The 15099-nt window shown below is 34.8% G+C and overlaps 1 protein-coding gene across 2 annotated transcripts in view; it reads right to left on the minus strand.

Annotated features, from left to right (window-relative positions):
• Positions 1-15099, minus strand: part of Tbc1d8-9 (TBC1 domain family member 8/9) — a 571393-nt gene that overhangs the window by 418266 nt on the left and 138028 nt on the right. For both annotated transcript variants that reach the window (XM_090415485.1, XM_090415484.1), the window contains exons 6-7: positions 13350-13483; positions 167-232 (exon numbers count right to left, since the gene is read on the minus strand). In XM_090415485.1, the coding sequence (XP_090271611.1) occupies positions 167-232; positions 13350-13483 (200 nt within the window). The remainder of the gene's footprint in view (positions 1-166; positions 233-13349; positions 13484-15099) is intronic.

Consider the following 15099-nt stretch of genomic DNA (forward strand, 5'->3'; position numbering starts at 1 on the left):
GTTTACAATCTTTAATGGTATGATCCATAAACCACCATAAGAACGAAGGATTGAGAGCTTGTGTAAATAGATTTGCAGAGCAACCCTTTTGCCTTATATAAGTCACAGAGTATTTATATTAATTTGCAATTTAATTACAAGATTATTACATAGTTAATCAACTTACATTCTTTTCTCTTGTAGAAACACATATACTCTCAGGAAAAAGAACAGAATTACTTCTTTCTATTTGCTAGAAGAAAAGATAAATCACTTCATAAAGTCCCTCCTGCATAACTATAAAGTTTATTTTTATTTATTTATTTTTATTATCATCAGTTTTGGAGGGTTTAAGGAAAATCAAATAAAGTCTTATACTGAATATACAAATAAAAATTTTACTGAAAAGATACATGTTAAAAAAAAGTATCCTGCTGAGGAAATCTTAAGATTATTAATACTAATATTACCTTACCAATGATTCTCGTTATAACTAAATCCTTGTATGGTTTGGTTATGAGTTTAATGTGAAAGAACATCTAATGTCCTACTATGCCAATACAAATCATAACAGCATGTTAGATAATAATTACTTGATAAATAAATAAATCAACAGCATAAACATGCATAGAAATAAGTGTATATAAAAACATGTGGCATGAAAGCAGGTGTAAAGAAATTCAGAAAAAACATATATAAAACCAACCAGGTATTAAAAGCCTATACAATAATAACATTCTAAATATACCATATTCTAGTCTTATGTAGTTTAAAGCAAGTTCTATTGCATACAGCTCAGTAGTGAAGTTGTTACATTCCATTACCATCTGAGCAGATATTAAACTATCTCAGAAGACAACAGATATCCCACTGAATCTTTTGAATTTGAACCATTTGCGTAAATAAACAGGTGCAAAATCAGAGCATTCCATTTCAAGGACTTCAAAGGGCATCACCAGTAAAGGTACAAGGCTAATTAAACAATAACTGAATTATATTCACAAAGCGCCACCTCAGTAGCTAAGGTTAAATTTCCTAAATTTATTTAAATTATTATTATTTATTTATTTTATTTTATTTTTATTATAATTATTTAAATTTAATTATTTAGTTACTTAATTATTAAATAATAATTATTTAATTATTCAATTATTATAATTAATTTTTTTTTTTTTAATATACAGGAATACCTTGTATAGCGCGGTTTTGAACAACTCGGGTTTTGGTCTAACACGGTTTTTATTATTACACTTATCATTATTACACTGACATTGTCAACACTGACCAACGACTCCCGGGCACCGCAAGTGACAGTCGAGAGCCAGTAATTATTTGATTTGCTCTCATATAGGCATGTTCTTTCCCCGCGGCATTTTATTATTTACGTTAATATTAGTATTTAAAATTTTTTTATTATTTAAGTATGAGTGAAAAGAAACAAAACAAAGAGGACACTGTTGCAGTAACAAAAAAAAACGCAAGTGGTTGACATTAGAGAAGAAACTTGAAATTATAAAATGTCACGAGAATGGCACTTCGTTTGCTAAAATAGCACGTGAGAATTCAATGAACGAGTCATCCGTACGAACAATGATTCAGAGCAAAGAAAAGATTAAACAACATGGAATGAGCACCGCGTCTTATATGTCAAAAGTGATCACGAGAACTCGATCTTCTACAATGGAAAATATGGAACGCCTGCTAATGATCTGGATCGAAGATTGTAATCAGAAAAAGATTCCTTTGAGTCAAATGATAATCCAGGCAAAAGCAACAAGTCTATATGACAAAATAAAAGCGAAAGTGAAGGAGGTACAGCAAGTGAAACTTTTATAGCAAGTCGCGGGTGGTTCTACAATTTCAAAAAACGTATGGGACTCCATAACCAAGGTGAAAGCGCAAGTGCTGACACTAAAACTGCAGAATTATTTCCCAATGAATTGAAGGAGCTTATTGAGAAGGAAGGCTACACAGATGATCAAATTTTTAACACTGACGAGACTGGCTTGTTCTGGAAAAGAATGCCATCGCGCACATTTCTAGCAGAGAAAGAAAAAACACAAGCTGGGTATAAAGTGTCAAAAGACCGATTGACACTTTTACTAGGAGGTAATGCAACAGGTGATTTAAACTTGAAACCACTGTTAGTGTACAGAGCGGAAAACCCAAGAACTCTTAAGGGCTTTACAAAGAACAATTTACCTGTTCATTGGCGTTCGAATAAAAAAGCGTGGGTGACTCATTCAATTTTCGGAGACTGGTTTGAAACTTGTTTTTGCCCTGAAGTTAAAAGCTATTGTAAAAAGAATGATTTTCCTTTCAAAATTTTGCTTTTATTAGACAATGTTCCAGGCCATCCAACTCTATTGACTGACTTAGATGAAAATGTCAAGATTCATTTTTTTCCTCCAAACACAACATCGATTCTGCAGCCGATTGATCAAGACGTTATCTCCACTTTCAAGGCTTACTATTTAAGACGAATGTTTGCTCAAGCTATTAAAGCTGCAGCAGAAGAAGATTCTTGGACTTGGAGGGAATTTTGGAAGAAATTTAACATAAAAGATGCCATTCAAAATATTTATGAATCTTGGCAAGCGGTGACTCAAAGCAACATGAGAGCCGTATAACATAATATCTTGCCGCATTGTTCAAAGGACTTTGTTGCCTTTACAACACAGAAAGAGGAAATCTCAACAGAAATTGTGCAGATGGACAAAGATCTTGGTTTTACAAGTTTAGAGTGTAACAATGTGAACGAACGTATTGATTCTCATTCAAATGATCTGGATGATGAAACCCTTTTGGAGTTGGAACAACAAAGAGCCTATGAAGCAAGAAGAAGACGAAAATGACCCCACTGATGTCATGGTTGAAGAATTTTCCTTTGCTGACCTTTCAACTTTTGTGAGAAAAATCGATGAAGCTTCCGACTTTCTCATAAATGCCAACCCGAATTTGAAAAGAAACATGAAAGTGAGACAAAGTCTCAATAATGCCATCAAATGCTACAGAGATCCAGTACTTGAAGAGATAAAGAAGACAAGGATGGTTCAACGAACACTAAAAGACTACTTTGGTAAAAAGTAAATTACTGTATGCTAAAATTGAAGCAATATGTGTTTTGTTTTCTACAACTTTTATATCAGTTCAAAAGGAATTTATTTGCTATTTAGTTAATAAAAATAACAATTTTTTTCATTTTTAAACATTTTTATTATCCTAAATTTTTGTAATAAACAAACTAAATTGAAAACCTTTATAAATAGACCTCAAACAATGTGATTTTGCATAGTGCGGATGCTTCTTGGAACCAATTAACCGTGCTATACAAGGTATTCCTGTATATATATATATGTGTGTGTGTGTGTGTGTGTGTGTGTGTATACAATTATATGTTAGGAAAGATTTGCTGCTTTATAAAGTACTATCTCCCACAGAGGGGGGGGGGATGTAAACCATCGGATCTGTTTAATGATGATGATGATAATTGAATAATTAAATAATTATTATTTAATAATTAAGTAAATAATTAAATTTAAATAATTAAAATTAAAATTAAAATAAATAAATAATAATAATTATTAAAATAAATTTAGGAAATTTAACCTTAGCTACTGCGGTGGTGCTTTGTGAATATAATTCAGTTATTGTTTAATTAGCCTTGTACCTTTACTGGTGATGCCTGTGATACCCAGGTGAAAATTCTACGAATAAAGAATAATTGACGTGAGTTAATTCCGTTATTATAATAGTTAGTAATATGTCTACTCACGGTATTTCCTTACTGAAACTTATAGTCAGGAATACATATCCATACTTGAAGTAGAAAAAGCCATCAAAAGCCTGAAATATGGGAAAGCAGGAGGAGTAGATGATATTCGATCAGTAGATGATATTCGAAAAAAAAAGTCTTACAGTGGAATTACAGAGGTATTTTTCTACTGAGTGTTCCAGGTAAGATTTATACAAGTGTACTTGAGAAACAGTTGAGAAGGATTGTGGAAGGGAAACTTGGTGAAGAACAAGCTGGATTCAGGGAAAAAGAGGCTGTCAGGATCAAATTTTCACTTTAAGAAGAATAGTTGAGAAATCATGGGAATATAAAGATCTGTATTTTAGTTTTGTAGATCTGGAAAAGGCATATGACAAGGTGCCAAGAGAAAAGCTATTCTAAACACTACAGTTGTATGGTGCCAATGGGGCATTACATCAAGGAATAGTTAATCTTTATTTGAGTTGTAAGTCAGCAGTTAGAACTGAAAGAAGTACAGGAAGATGTTTTAATGTTAAATCTGGTGTCAGACAAGTATGTACATTATCCTGTCTGTTATTCCTTAACTATATGGATTACATTATGAAGGAAAGTGGTATTAAACCTGATATTAAAAGTGGAGATATTAATCTTAGCTCTTTACTTTATGTTGGTGATGTTATACTTCTAAATAAATCCAGTACAAATCTGCAAGATTTCTTGACTAAATTGAGTAACTGTTGTAATAAATATGGTATGAAGGTCAGCAATAACAAGACAAAGACAATGAAAATATGCATCATTGAAAATATCAACTGCATTGTGAATCTACAAACAAGTAAAACATTTCAGCTACTTAGGCACAATTTTTAGTGAAGGTGGCAAATTAAATATGGAAATAGACAACAGAATCAACAAAGCTGGTATGTTAGGAAGTCAAATAAATTTATATGGAATAAGAGAGAAATTAGTCAAAAGGCTAAATTAGCTGTATATAAGACATTGTGCAAACCAATTTAACTTATGGATCTGAGAGCCGGGTCAGAAGTAAAACACTTGACCAAAGACTAGAGACCGCAGATATAAGTCCTGAGAAAAATTAGGAGCATGAACAGATGCCATCAATGGCAATATCATATTAAAAATGAGGATATCAGGAAAGAACTTGAATATTTTGTTGGTTTGCATTGTTTGCATCCAGGAATGTGTTAGGAAAGCTAATCTAAGGTGGTATGGTCACCTAAACAAAATGGGAGAGGAAAGGTTAGCAAAACTATTTGTGGGTTGCAGAAATTGGTTGATAGGCGGAAAAGGGGTGATATGATTGAGACATTCAAATTACTGAAGGGTTTCTATAAGATTAATTCAGAGGATATTTTTCAGAACAGGACTGACGGTGGGAGGACTAGGGGCCATCCATGGAAACTGGGCAAGAGTGTGGTTAGCAAGGTTGTTAGAGCTAAGTTTTTTATTTGGAGAGTGGTGAATGAGTGGAATAAGTTGCCAGAGTCTGTTGTGGGTGCCATGACTGTGAATGAGTTCAAGGCAAAGTATGATAGATACCGTGTGGATGTTGAATAGTTGTTCTTGATATGATATTTAGGGCCTCCCTCGATGAGTCTAAGGACTCCTTGGAGTTGCCCGTAATAATAATAATAATAAAAAATAAGTGTTCTCTGCCAGGTTGGCAGAAAAAGACCCAGAGGAGGACCAAGATATATAGGTGGATTGATATAGTAAAAAGTGTGTTAGAAGACAGAAATATAAGATTTGATAATGTTGTCGTCTTGACATGTAACAGATTGATTTGGAGGAAAATTGTAGATAGGAAGTTAGTGGTCATATGAGCTTTTTATGTAGTACTATATATCCTGCACACCCCTTGACATGTCAGGAATTTGATGATGATTTGCAAGTGCCCATTTTGAAGATCCTCATATTACATGAATGGCAGAAGATGGCAAAGTCATCAACATAAAGGACATTACTTAGAGTTGTTTGGTTACTGAGTTAGCCTTGATTGCAAAAAAAAAAAAAGCATGATGATTAAAACTGAACCTTGCAGGACATTCTCCTCTTAGGTTATACAATAGGGAGAGAGAAAGAGTGGTTCCCAATTGGACTTGGAAAACTTGGTCTTTCAATATTCCAAATCTCCAAACAGTATCATACAATTTTTTCATATAAAAGAAAACTGAATAATAAGTGCTCACATTTTAGGAAAGAAACTTTAATGGATGCTTCAGTCAGACTAGATGACCAGTTGAATAATGTTTTTGTCTTTTGAGTAATGTTTGTGGAAGCTAGATTGTATCCTGGTAAGCAAAGTTGTTTCTCAAGAATATGTTCAAAATCTCTTACTACGATGTTGGTGTGGGTACTATCCAACAGGGTATTGTGTCCATTTAAATCCCTTATTAAAAGAGAAATGGTAACTGTAATATGATGTCATTAAGGTTATCTTGAGAAATATGTTTGGCATACAATTTTTTCATATAAAAGAAAACTGAGGAGGAAGGTAAATGCAGCATGCTTTATTAGAGTTCCAACTAAGATCGGATGACTGCTTCTGCATTAGTATTAAATGGCCATTGCTTGAAGGAAGTATAGTCGCCAGCAAGGATGGCAGAAGACTTGAAATGGGATTGGCAGGTCCATCCCATTTCCTATCCTTGTGAAGAGGGTTACATTTTGTAATGCTGGATCCTCACTGGGATTAAAGTATGTTTACTGCAGGCAAAAGCACATTGGTACTTCTACACAAGATTCTTGATGTGATAAATATTTTGATGAAATCCATGAAAATTCCATTGTAGAAATTTTTCATTATTTATTTATGGCCATGTCAAACTGGCTTCTGATGTTATGAGGTCTTATTTTCCCTGGCCTTGGATTTTTCTTTTTGGAGAATTGGGAACCACCAGTATCCATCATTTCTTTCTTTCCTCGAGAAAAATATTCAAGATGAGACGTCAAATTGAACTCCCTCTATGTCATTAGGTATATTAATTGTTTTCATGCAAGAGAATGGAGATATTCACCATATCTATTAATGGATCTGGAGATAAGTTCTTGATTCTCTGCAGCACATTTTCCATTATTTTTTTTACTAGTGGATTCTTTTTTAGTTGAACCATTTTTGGTATATCAAGGGGAGTGAACCCACATCACTTTTTCTCTTTGATATGCATGCTCTAAAGGGAGCAAGCATATATCATAGTGTTCGTGGATGTTGTAGCTGTGAGGTGAGACCAACATACACATTAAGATAACAACTGACATTTCATTTACAGGTGCCTTCTAAGCATAAGAGGATTTACCACTAGATGCTGCTACTTTTTGTGGTACACTGCATCTTCACCTCCTGATATGGGATACTCTGCTTGGTTTTTATTTCTTGGATCTCCTTTTCATCCTTCCACCTCTGGCAAGCTTGGGAGTACACTGAGTGATCTCCCTCAGAACTAGGGCATGTCAGTGTTTTGTTCTTACAGTCTTTGTTTTCATGATCTTTACTAGGCAGAGATGGGAGAGCCAAGCCATTCGGTCTAAAAATGACCATACTTCTAACATTTAATCATAATATAGTCCAGAGATGATAAAGCACAGGTGGTAGTTTAGGAGCACATCTCTTGAATGCAATTAGTGGGATGCTATTAAGCCTTTTTATATTGTTTCAAGTTTCCTTTAATGTCTTTCTGGCAGAAGATCATAGGAAGCATGCAATGCTCTAGAAAAAAAAAAAAGCAATTTGCTTTAGTTATCAATGCAGGAGTTGGATGAGAAGAATGATGTCATGATGATGTTGCAGTACTACTATCTAAATGAGAGATAGAGAGATGGGAGCACAGTTGGACAGAAGTTGTGCCCAGCAGCTTTTGGTGAGGAATCAAAAAGTACAACCACTGCTGCTGACCTCAGGTGGTGAATTTTCTATATTTTAATACTTTTGTAGTCAAATTTAGTTCCATTAATGATGGTTTTGCAAGTGTGGCTTCAGTATAGACTGTGACTGTAACTAAAGATTTTGTCTTATGCCACTTATGATAAGCTTTTTTTCTTGGACCTCCATGGCACACTTTTTGGAAAACTAAGGCCGCCTAGAACTAAGAAAGAGGAAATGAAGGTTTTCATTCCAAAGGATAATTTCTCTAACAAGATCACAATAACGATCTGCAGAATGGAAACAGGGGTCTGATCATGTAAAGGAGGAGTAAGTCTCAGAGATCTTTCCTCTTGATATTGTTATAGTGCTAGAGACATTTGTGATGGTTTAGCAGATGGCATTTCATTGGAATGAAACTTGGATGAGGTTGTGATCTGATTACCAAGAGGAGTGATCACTTTATCAGTGTACCTGGAACTGGTTAAGAAAAGTTCCAAAATGTTGGGTCAGTGGAGAGGATTGCCAGGAATTCTATCTGGTAGATGAACAATTTGCTTGAGGTATTGCTACAGATTCAGCTGGCTTAAGAAACTTTCTTGAATTTTCTGACAAAGTAGTTAATCGTCTATGAATGGCATATTTCTGTTCTTTTGAATAGTATGGGATAAGGTATTCCAGATTTGTGTTTTCCACATCTTTAACATATTCTGACATATAGATCTATGCTGCATGAATAGAAGAGTTTATAAATTCCTAGTGTTTTTTTTTACAGGAGTGAATGAGATAATAAAGGAGGCTGTCAAAATCATGATATATTCATGAGAGGCGAAAGCAATTTTTATATATTATGCTGTATTTTATATTATGCTCCAAGTGTTTTAGAAATTTTGTCTCTTACATGGTGAATATAAGGAGGATTACTGTACTTTTGTATTCATGGTTATTTGCTGTTACCTGGGGGGGGGGGGAGATACTGTTGATCATCTTGTACTAATATCCATTTTCAGATAGAGTAAAGTTGATTTTTTAAGTTCTCAATTCTCTACATTACAAGAGATGTTCTATGCTCTGTTTCATCTTTCATACAGGATGAGATGTGTAATGGAGGTATCTTCTGGTGTGGGTAGGCTTTCTATACAACAAATAAGTGAGTCTGTTCTCTTCAGCGATCCCTAGAAGTACATCAAGAAATGGTAGAGTGTTGTTTTCAAGTTCAAGAGTGAAACATATGTATGTATGGATGTAGGTTGTTCAGATAGTCTATGAATTCTACTTGTTTCATTGAACCTGGCCAGACGATGATGAATATATTATCTACATAATGCAGCCATATTTTGAGTTTTTGATGGTAGTTTACCAGGGCTCTGTTTTCAAATGACTCCATAAATAAATTGGCTAGAAGCATAGTGATGAGCATACAAGACACTCTTTTCTATAAATAATATTTTTCTTGAAACAGGAAGAAAGTTTTTGCTATCACCATGGGAAAAGATTTAATGACAGTTCTGTTTCTTCTACAGAGAAATTTGTAGACAGATTTGTAACATCTAGACTTGCAAAAGCTGACTCATTCTATTAGTAATTCCTTAGTTTTTTTTCAATGATATGAACTGTAATATATATATAGAGAGAGAGGAGGGGAGGGGGCTATTATTTTTTCCTACATGTGGCATGTTGCAAATTGACAGATGTTTGTAGAGATTGGAGGTTAATTCCCTGAAGATACATAGAACAAAACCCTGTAAATTCTGGGAACTAACAAGTGTTTGGAAGAGTTGTGTTTTTATCATAGTTGGTGAGATCATAAAACTTTTATCATAAAGAAAAAAATGGAGTCCTTAAAAAAATAAATAAGGAATATAATCTGATGGTGATAGAACCATTGGACTTTCTAACAAGTCTAGATGTTACAAACATTTGAAACAATAACAACTATGTTACCTCATCAAAATTACAAAAGCAAGTTGTAGAACTTTCAAATGCTTAAAGAAATAGATGGACTTCACAGAGCCATGAAGTGCAGACAGTATAATAGTTTAACCGTGTGGAAAAGTTTATGTATTCGTCACACATGTTGAATTGAATTTTAACGATATTGATGCAAACACAGATTGATAAGAAAATAACTATTTATTAACTTAAAAGCTAATATTTCGCTGGTATTATATCCAGCATCTTCAAAGCACACAAACAAAGTTTGTTACAACAGTGAGACAACCACAATCCAGTGTAACAGTGGGACTAGTATAAGTAATTACAGAGTGCAACACAAGACTAAAGTCCTAATTAGGCACCATCTAAGTTAAAAAAAAAAAAAAAAAAAAAAAAAAAAAAAAAAAAAAAAAAACAGTAGTCCGAAGTTTTGAAAAATACTAGTCCAATTAGTAATCTTTGAAAGTTTTGAAAAATAGTAGTCCAAAGATTTGAAAAAAAAAATTAATTTGGTCTTAGGATGACTGTCTCCCAAATCTTTGTTAGATTTATACAGCCATACTTGTTGAGGTTGGGAGTATGTTTTAAAGCTTCTGTTGATTCCAGGAACAACCTCTCTGACTTGTAGAAACTTCTGTGCAGTACTTTTTTTTTTCCCAATTGACCCTGTGTGCAGGGGTATACAAAAAATGGTCTGCTAGACCCGACTTGCCATAGCGAAAGTGCCGGATATTTTTTTTGTGTTCAGTGAGGCAGATGTCCACAGTTCTTCCTGTCTGTCCTTAGTAGGATGGATGACATGAACAGGGCACTTCAGAGACTCCTGGATGCAATAAAAGGAGAGAATCTGTCCTCAGGTGAATGGATGAGAGTTGCCAATTTCACATAAGGTTTAAATACAGTGTGTAGTTGGTGTTTGTTAAGCACCCTAGATATCTTTTCAGATGTGCCTTTAATGTATGGGATGGTGACAGTGGGAGGATTTTTAAGGAGCATTTAGTATTTTATCTATCTTATGGGGATTATAGCCATTGGTCAGGAAGGTGTGATGCAGGTGAGAAAGTTCAGCAGTGAGAGCAATGTCATTGGAACAAATTGCTCTAGCTCTATGGGTTAGTGTTTTTAAGATACCATATTGTTGAGAAGGGTGATGGTGTGATTGTTTGTGTAAATATCTTCCTGTATGTGTGGATTTTCTATAAACTGAGAATGATAAGGAATCTTCTGGAAGACGTGTGATCAGCATGTCCAGGAAGGGCAAGCAGTAATTGGCTTCTAGTTCCATTGTAAAGTGGATTTTAGGGTGCTGGCTATTTAGATGCACTAAAAAGGTATACAATGTGTCTGGGCCATGTGGCCAAATAGTAAACACATCATCAACATAGCATAGCCGGAGACTGGATTTGAGAGAGGCAGTGTTGATAGCTAACTTTTCCAGATGTTCTATGTAGAAGTTGGCTGGGGGGGGGGGGGTCCCATAGCTGTCCCATCTAATTGATTGTATATTTTCCCTTTCTATGTAAAATAACCTGCCTGTACTGTGAATTTAAATAGCTGAAAAATATCAGGGGGAAATTGTGAATTTAGTAAGTTAAGTGTTTCAGTTAATGGTACATTCGTGAATAATATCAAAACTCACCATTAAGTCTGAACTATTTAAGATGTGGTTTTCTAAAATACTTTTTAGGTGGGTAAAATTTTTAAAAAAAGAGGGAGAATTGTTTGTGCAAGTGGCTAATAGTTTGGCTAAATGTTTAACTAGTTTATATGTAGGCCTGTTTATACTATCTACAATATGGAGTAAAGGTGTACCTTATTTGTGAATTTTTGGATTTGTGAATTCCATATATCCTGGGTGTTTTAACATGAAAGGGTTTGAGTTTGTTGACTGTTTCTTTTGGCCAGGAAGTGACTTTGTTTAATAACTTGCACACCTTATTCTTTTGTGAGTTGGTGGGATCTCGATCCATGATTTGATATGTTGACTGGTCTTGGAGAAGTGCATGCATTTTGCTTTCATATTCTGTTGTATTCATCACTACAGTTGTGTTTCCTTTGTCTGATTTGGTTATGGTAATGTGGTTATTATTGCATAGCTCTTTAAGGGCCATTATTTCTTTATGTGGGATACTATTTTTGGGAGGCTTAGAATGGATTAGGATATTGGCCATGTCTAACTGAGGTCGTATATCCCACGTTCAACGGAAGCCATTATTTCGGTTTTTGGAACTTCTTTAGGAGTAACAGCAAAATTGTGTCCCCGACTTAATGCACTTGTGGCTTCTTTGGTTAAGGTTACTGATGATAAATTCACCACAACGCCATCTTGATGTAATTGCGGCCACTGCATAGCATTGCGTTGCTGGAGGATTTCAAATTTCTTTTGGTGCTGGTTTTTAACTTTGGCGAATTCTTTGTTGGTGGTAGAGTCAGAGATGCTATCCAGCAATGCCGTACCCAGGGAGGGGAATGCAGGGCCCTGCCCCCCCCCCCCCAAAAAGAAAAAGGAAATAAACACTAGAAAATTTTCCAAAATTCTTCTAATTAAAATTCATTTTTTTTATTTATGTTGTGTCTTCTATTTCTATACTACTTATCATGTATTGGCGATCGCTGCAGATGCTCAGTCATAGGTCGTATGCAATGCGTAGTGTGTATTCGTAAATCGTCTACGCAACTCCCCCCCCCCCTGCAAGATTAAATCTTGAGTGCACCACTGTTATCCAGGATATCCCATAGCTCTGGGTTCAAAATGTTAGATAGTATATCATGTAGAGCACTGATGGAAGAATTTATTTTTGAAAAAATTTATTTTTTTAACTTAGATGGCGCCTAATTAGGACTTTAGTCTTGTGTTGCATGCTGCAATTACTTATACTAGTCCCATTGCTACACCAGATTGTGGCTGTCTCGCTGTTTATAACAAACTTTGTTTGTGTGCTCTGAAGATGCTGGATATAATACCAGTGAAATATTAGCTTTTAAGTTAATAAATAGTTATTTTCTTATCAATCTGTGTTTGCATCAATACCATTAAAATCCATTTCAACAAGTATAATAGTTTACTCCTTTATTCAAGTACAAGTAACCAAAGTTTTCATGTGAAATAATGAATACTTCACACACAACTGGGCTACCTGCATATAGAGGCTAATGGCTTTTCACATCGACCACCTTAATTGCCTCATAATGCAAGGTACATCCCCTTTCAGACATGTATAATACTATGTATTATGGGAAGGGCCACTATCCAGATCAGTTTCAAACTCTACTGGGTCTGATCATGGGAGTCAGACCCAGAAAGATACTAGGTTGAAGTAATTTAGAAGTCATATATTTCCCATATACAAGTAGTGAAAAGGTGTGTCACCTTATTTTTAAAATACTCTGTCTGTAAAACTTCACTTGGTTAGGTTCTGTCTAAACCTAACCAAGTGAAAGTTATCACTTAGTTAGACTATAAATTAAAGATGCCAAGAAATTATATTCTTGGTTTAATCCATTATCCAATGATAATTTGTACTATTAACTTTTAGGAGTGTTACTACAACATGAAACCTCCTGAAATACTAATGCCAAAAGCTCAGAAAAACCATGCTTGTGCACTGCCATTATAAGAAGCTATGTTATAACCAAATTTTATGATTCTAGCTATTACTATATATGAGATGGATTTTGTTCAGACAGACAGTTAAACTCTATATAAAAACATTACATTACAATTAAACTCTATAGAAATATAGTTCTTTTTGTTAACTGAATAACTGCAATAATAATTTCAGAAAAATTGATACCTACTATAACATCAACCCAGCGAATAATTAATTTTGTTTCCTTCCCAAAAAGATAGGAGTAAAAACACAAATGATTCACACTAAGATAAAGCCAACCTTGTCGAGGAACTCGTCCTTTCCAGTAACTGCAGGAATAATCTGAAAGATATATTAGAGAACTATAAGACTATAAAGAATACGACTTTGTTTTCATTCAGTTTCTTATAGTATATAAAATCAGCATTTCTTTAGAAAGACAGTTGTAATAGTTGTCTTTTATTATTATGGAAGGTTTTATTAATTATTCAAATTTACACTGTTTCATCTATTACATACACTGAGCAGCCATTTTATTAGGTATATTCTACCCACATCACCCACGTGGGTAGAGTGTAGAATTTTGATAAAGCAGTTCACTGCTTTATCAAAAGATGTTTCAAGAAAGTTCCAGGTTGGACTTTATATAATTACCCAAATCATAAATCTAAATAATGAAATCATCTTCCTGGGTGACCTTAATGTGCACAACTCCAACTGGCTCTGCCCTTTTCTAATATTACCAATCAAGCTGGATGTGATGCAAAGTTTTTGCTATATGCAATGACCTAACACAAAATTTTACACCTGGCCTCAATTCCTAATAATCCTCTCCACTCTCCCAATATCCTTGATCCTTTTTTTTTTTAACCAGTTCTACTCTTCCAGATATATCATAGAAGTCACCACTCCTCTCAGAAACTCTGATAACAATCTGAATTGCTGAGAGGAGAGTTTGCACAAGTTTCCAGTCACTCAAGTTTGCCCTCCCTCCAACCACTGCCAACCTTGTACCCAAGTGAGATGACCTCCAGAACTACTACTTTTCACTTCTAGGGTCTGAATGTTTCTTCTGTGACTATGATCCAGACATTTGTAATTGTCCTTTCCAGTAAGCAAGTCACAGATTTTATCCTTGCTGGTGTGAGGGATTTCATCCCTCATTCCACCCAAAATGTTCACCCACTAAATAGCAATATGAAAAAGGTAGAGGTAAATACTGTGAGAATTTTTTGGATGGTAGGTGAGTGTGCATGTATGCACACATTTCAACTTTTTACATATATATCCCTACATGCAAGAAGTCACTAGACTTATGACATGGCTGTGCCATGTGTAGGCACATACACATAGTTAGAAAGAAGAAAGGAATTCATTGATATATTTCCTAAATGTTGTATTCACATCCATTAAGCAAACTGCTTGTTTCTGAATGCAATCAAATGTGAGGGAGATCTCAGGAACACCAGCCTAAATGTGGGAACAGTTAATATTGGGCAGATTTGAACTTTATGAAGTGTCAGGAGTTGAGCAGGAGGGATGGACTGATATGCTTATGACAGGATAGGTTAGATGTGAATTTAACCCAAGACGAGAAAAACTGATACTGTTAGCAAGCAGAATATCATCAAAAGTGAGGGAGAGGGAGGCATAGTTCTTCTTTCTGGAGATGAGACAGGGATGTGTTTTGGTAGCATTGAAATTTGGAATGTTATTCTTCCCCTATTTGAGAATGGTGAGGAAATCAGTGTTAATGTCAATGGTTAAAGAATATCTTGAAGTGTTACTTACCTGAGCACTATAAGGTTTTGAAGATGAGGAGAGGATAGTACTATCATCAGCAAAGCTATGAATAGGATTGCATATCAGAGAGAGAGAGAGATCAGATCATTGATGTATAGGGGAAAAAGTGTAGGTGAAAACACAGAGCCCTGGGGTACACAAGCATGGATTGGAAA

Source organism: Typopeltis vanoorti, chromosome 3, assembly GCF_054136105.1.
Source record: "Typopeltis vanoorti isolate ZY-2024b chromosome 3, IOZ_Tvanoo_1.0, whole genome shotgun sequence".
NCBI lineage: Eukaryota > Metazoa > Arthropoda > Arachnida > Uropygi > Thelyphonidae > Typopeltis > Typopeltis vanoorti.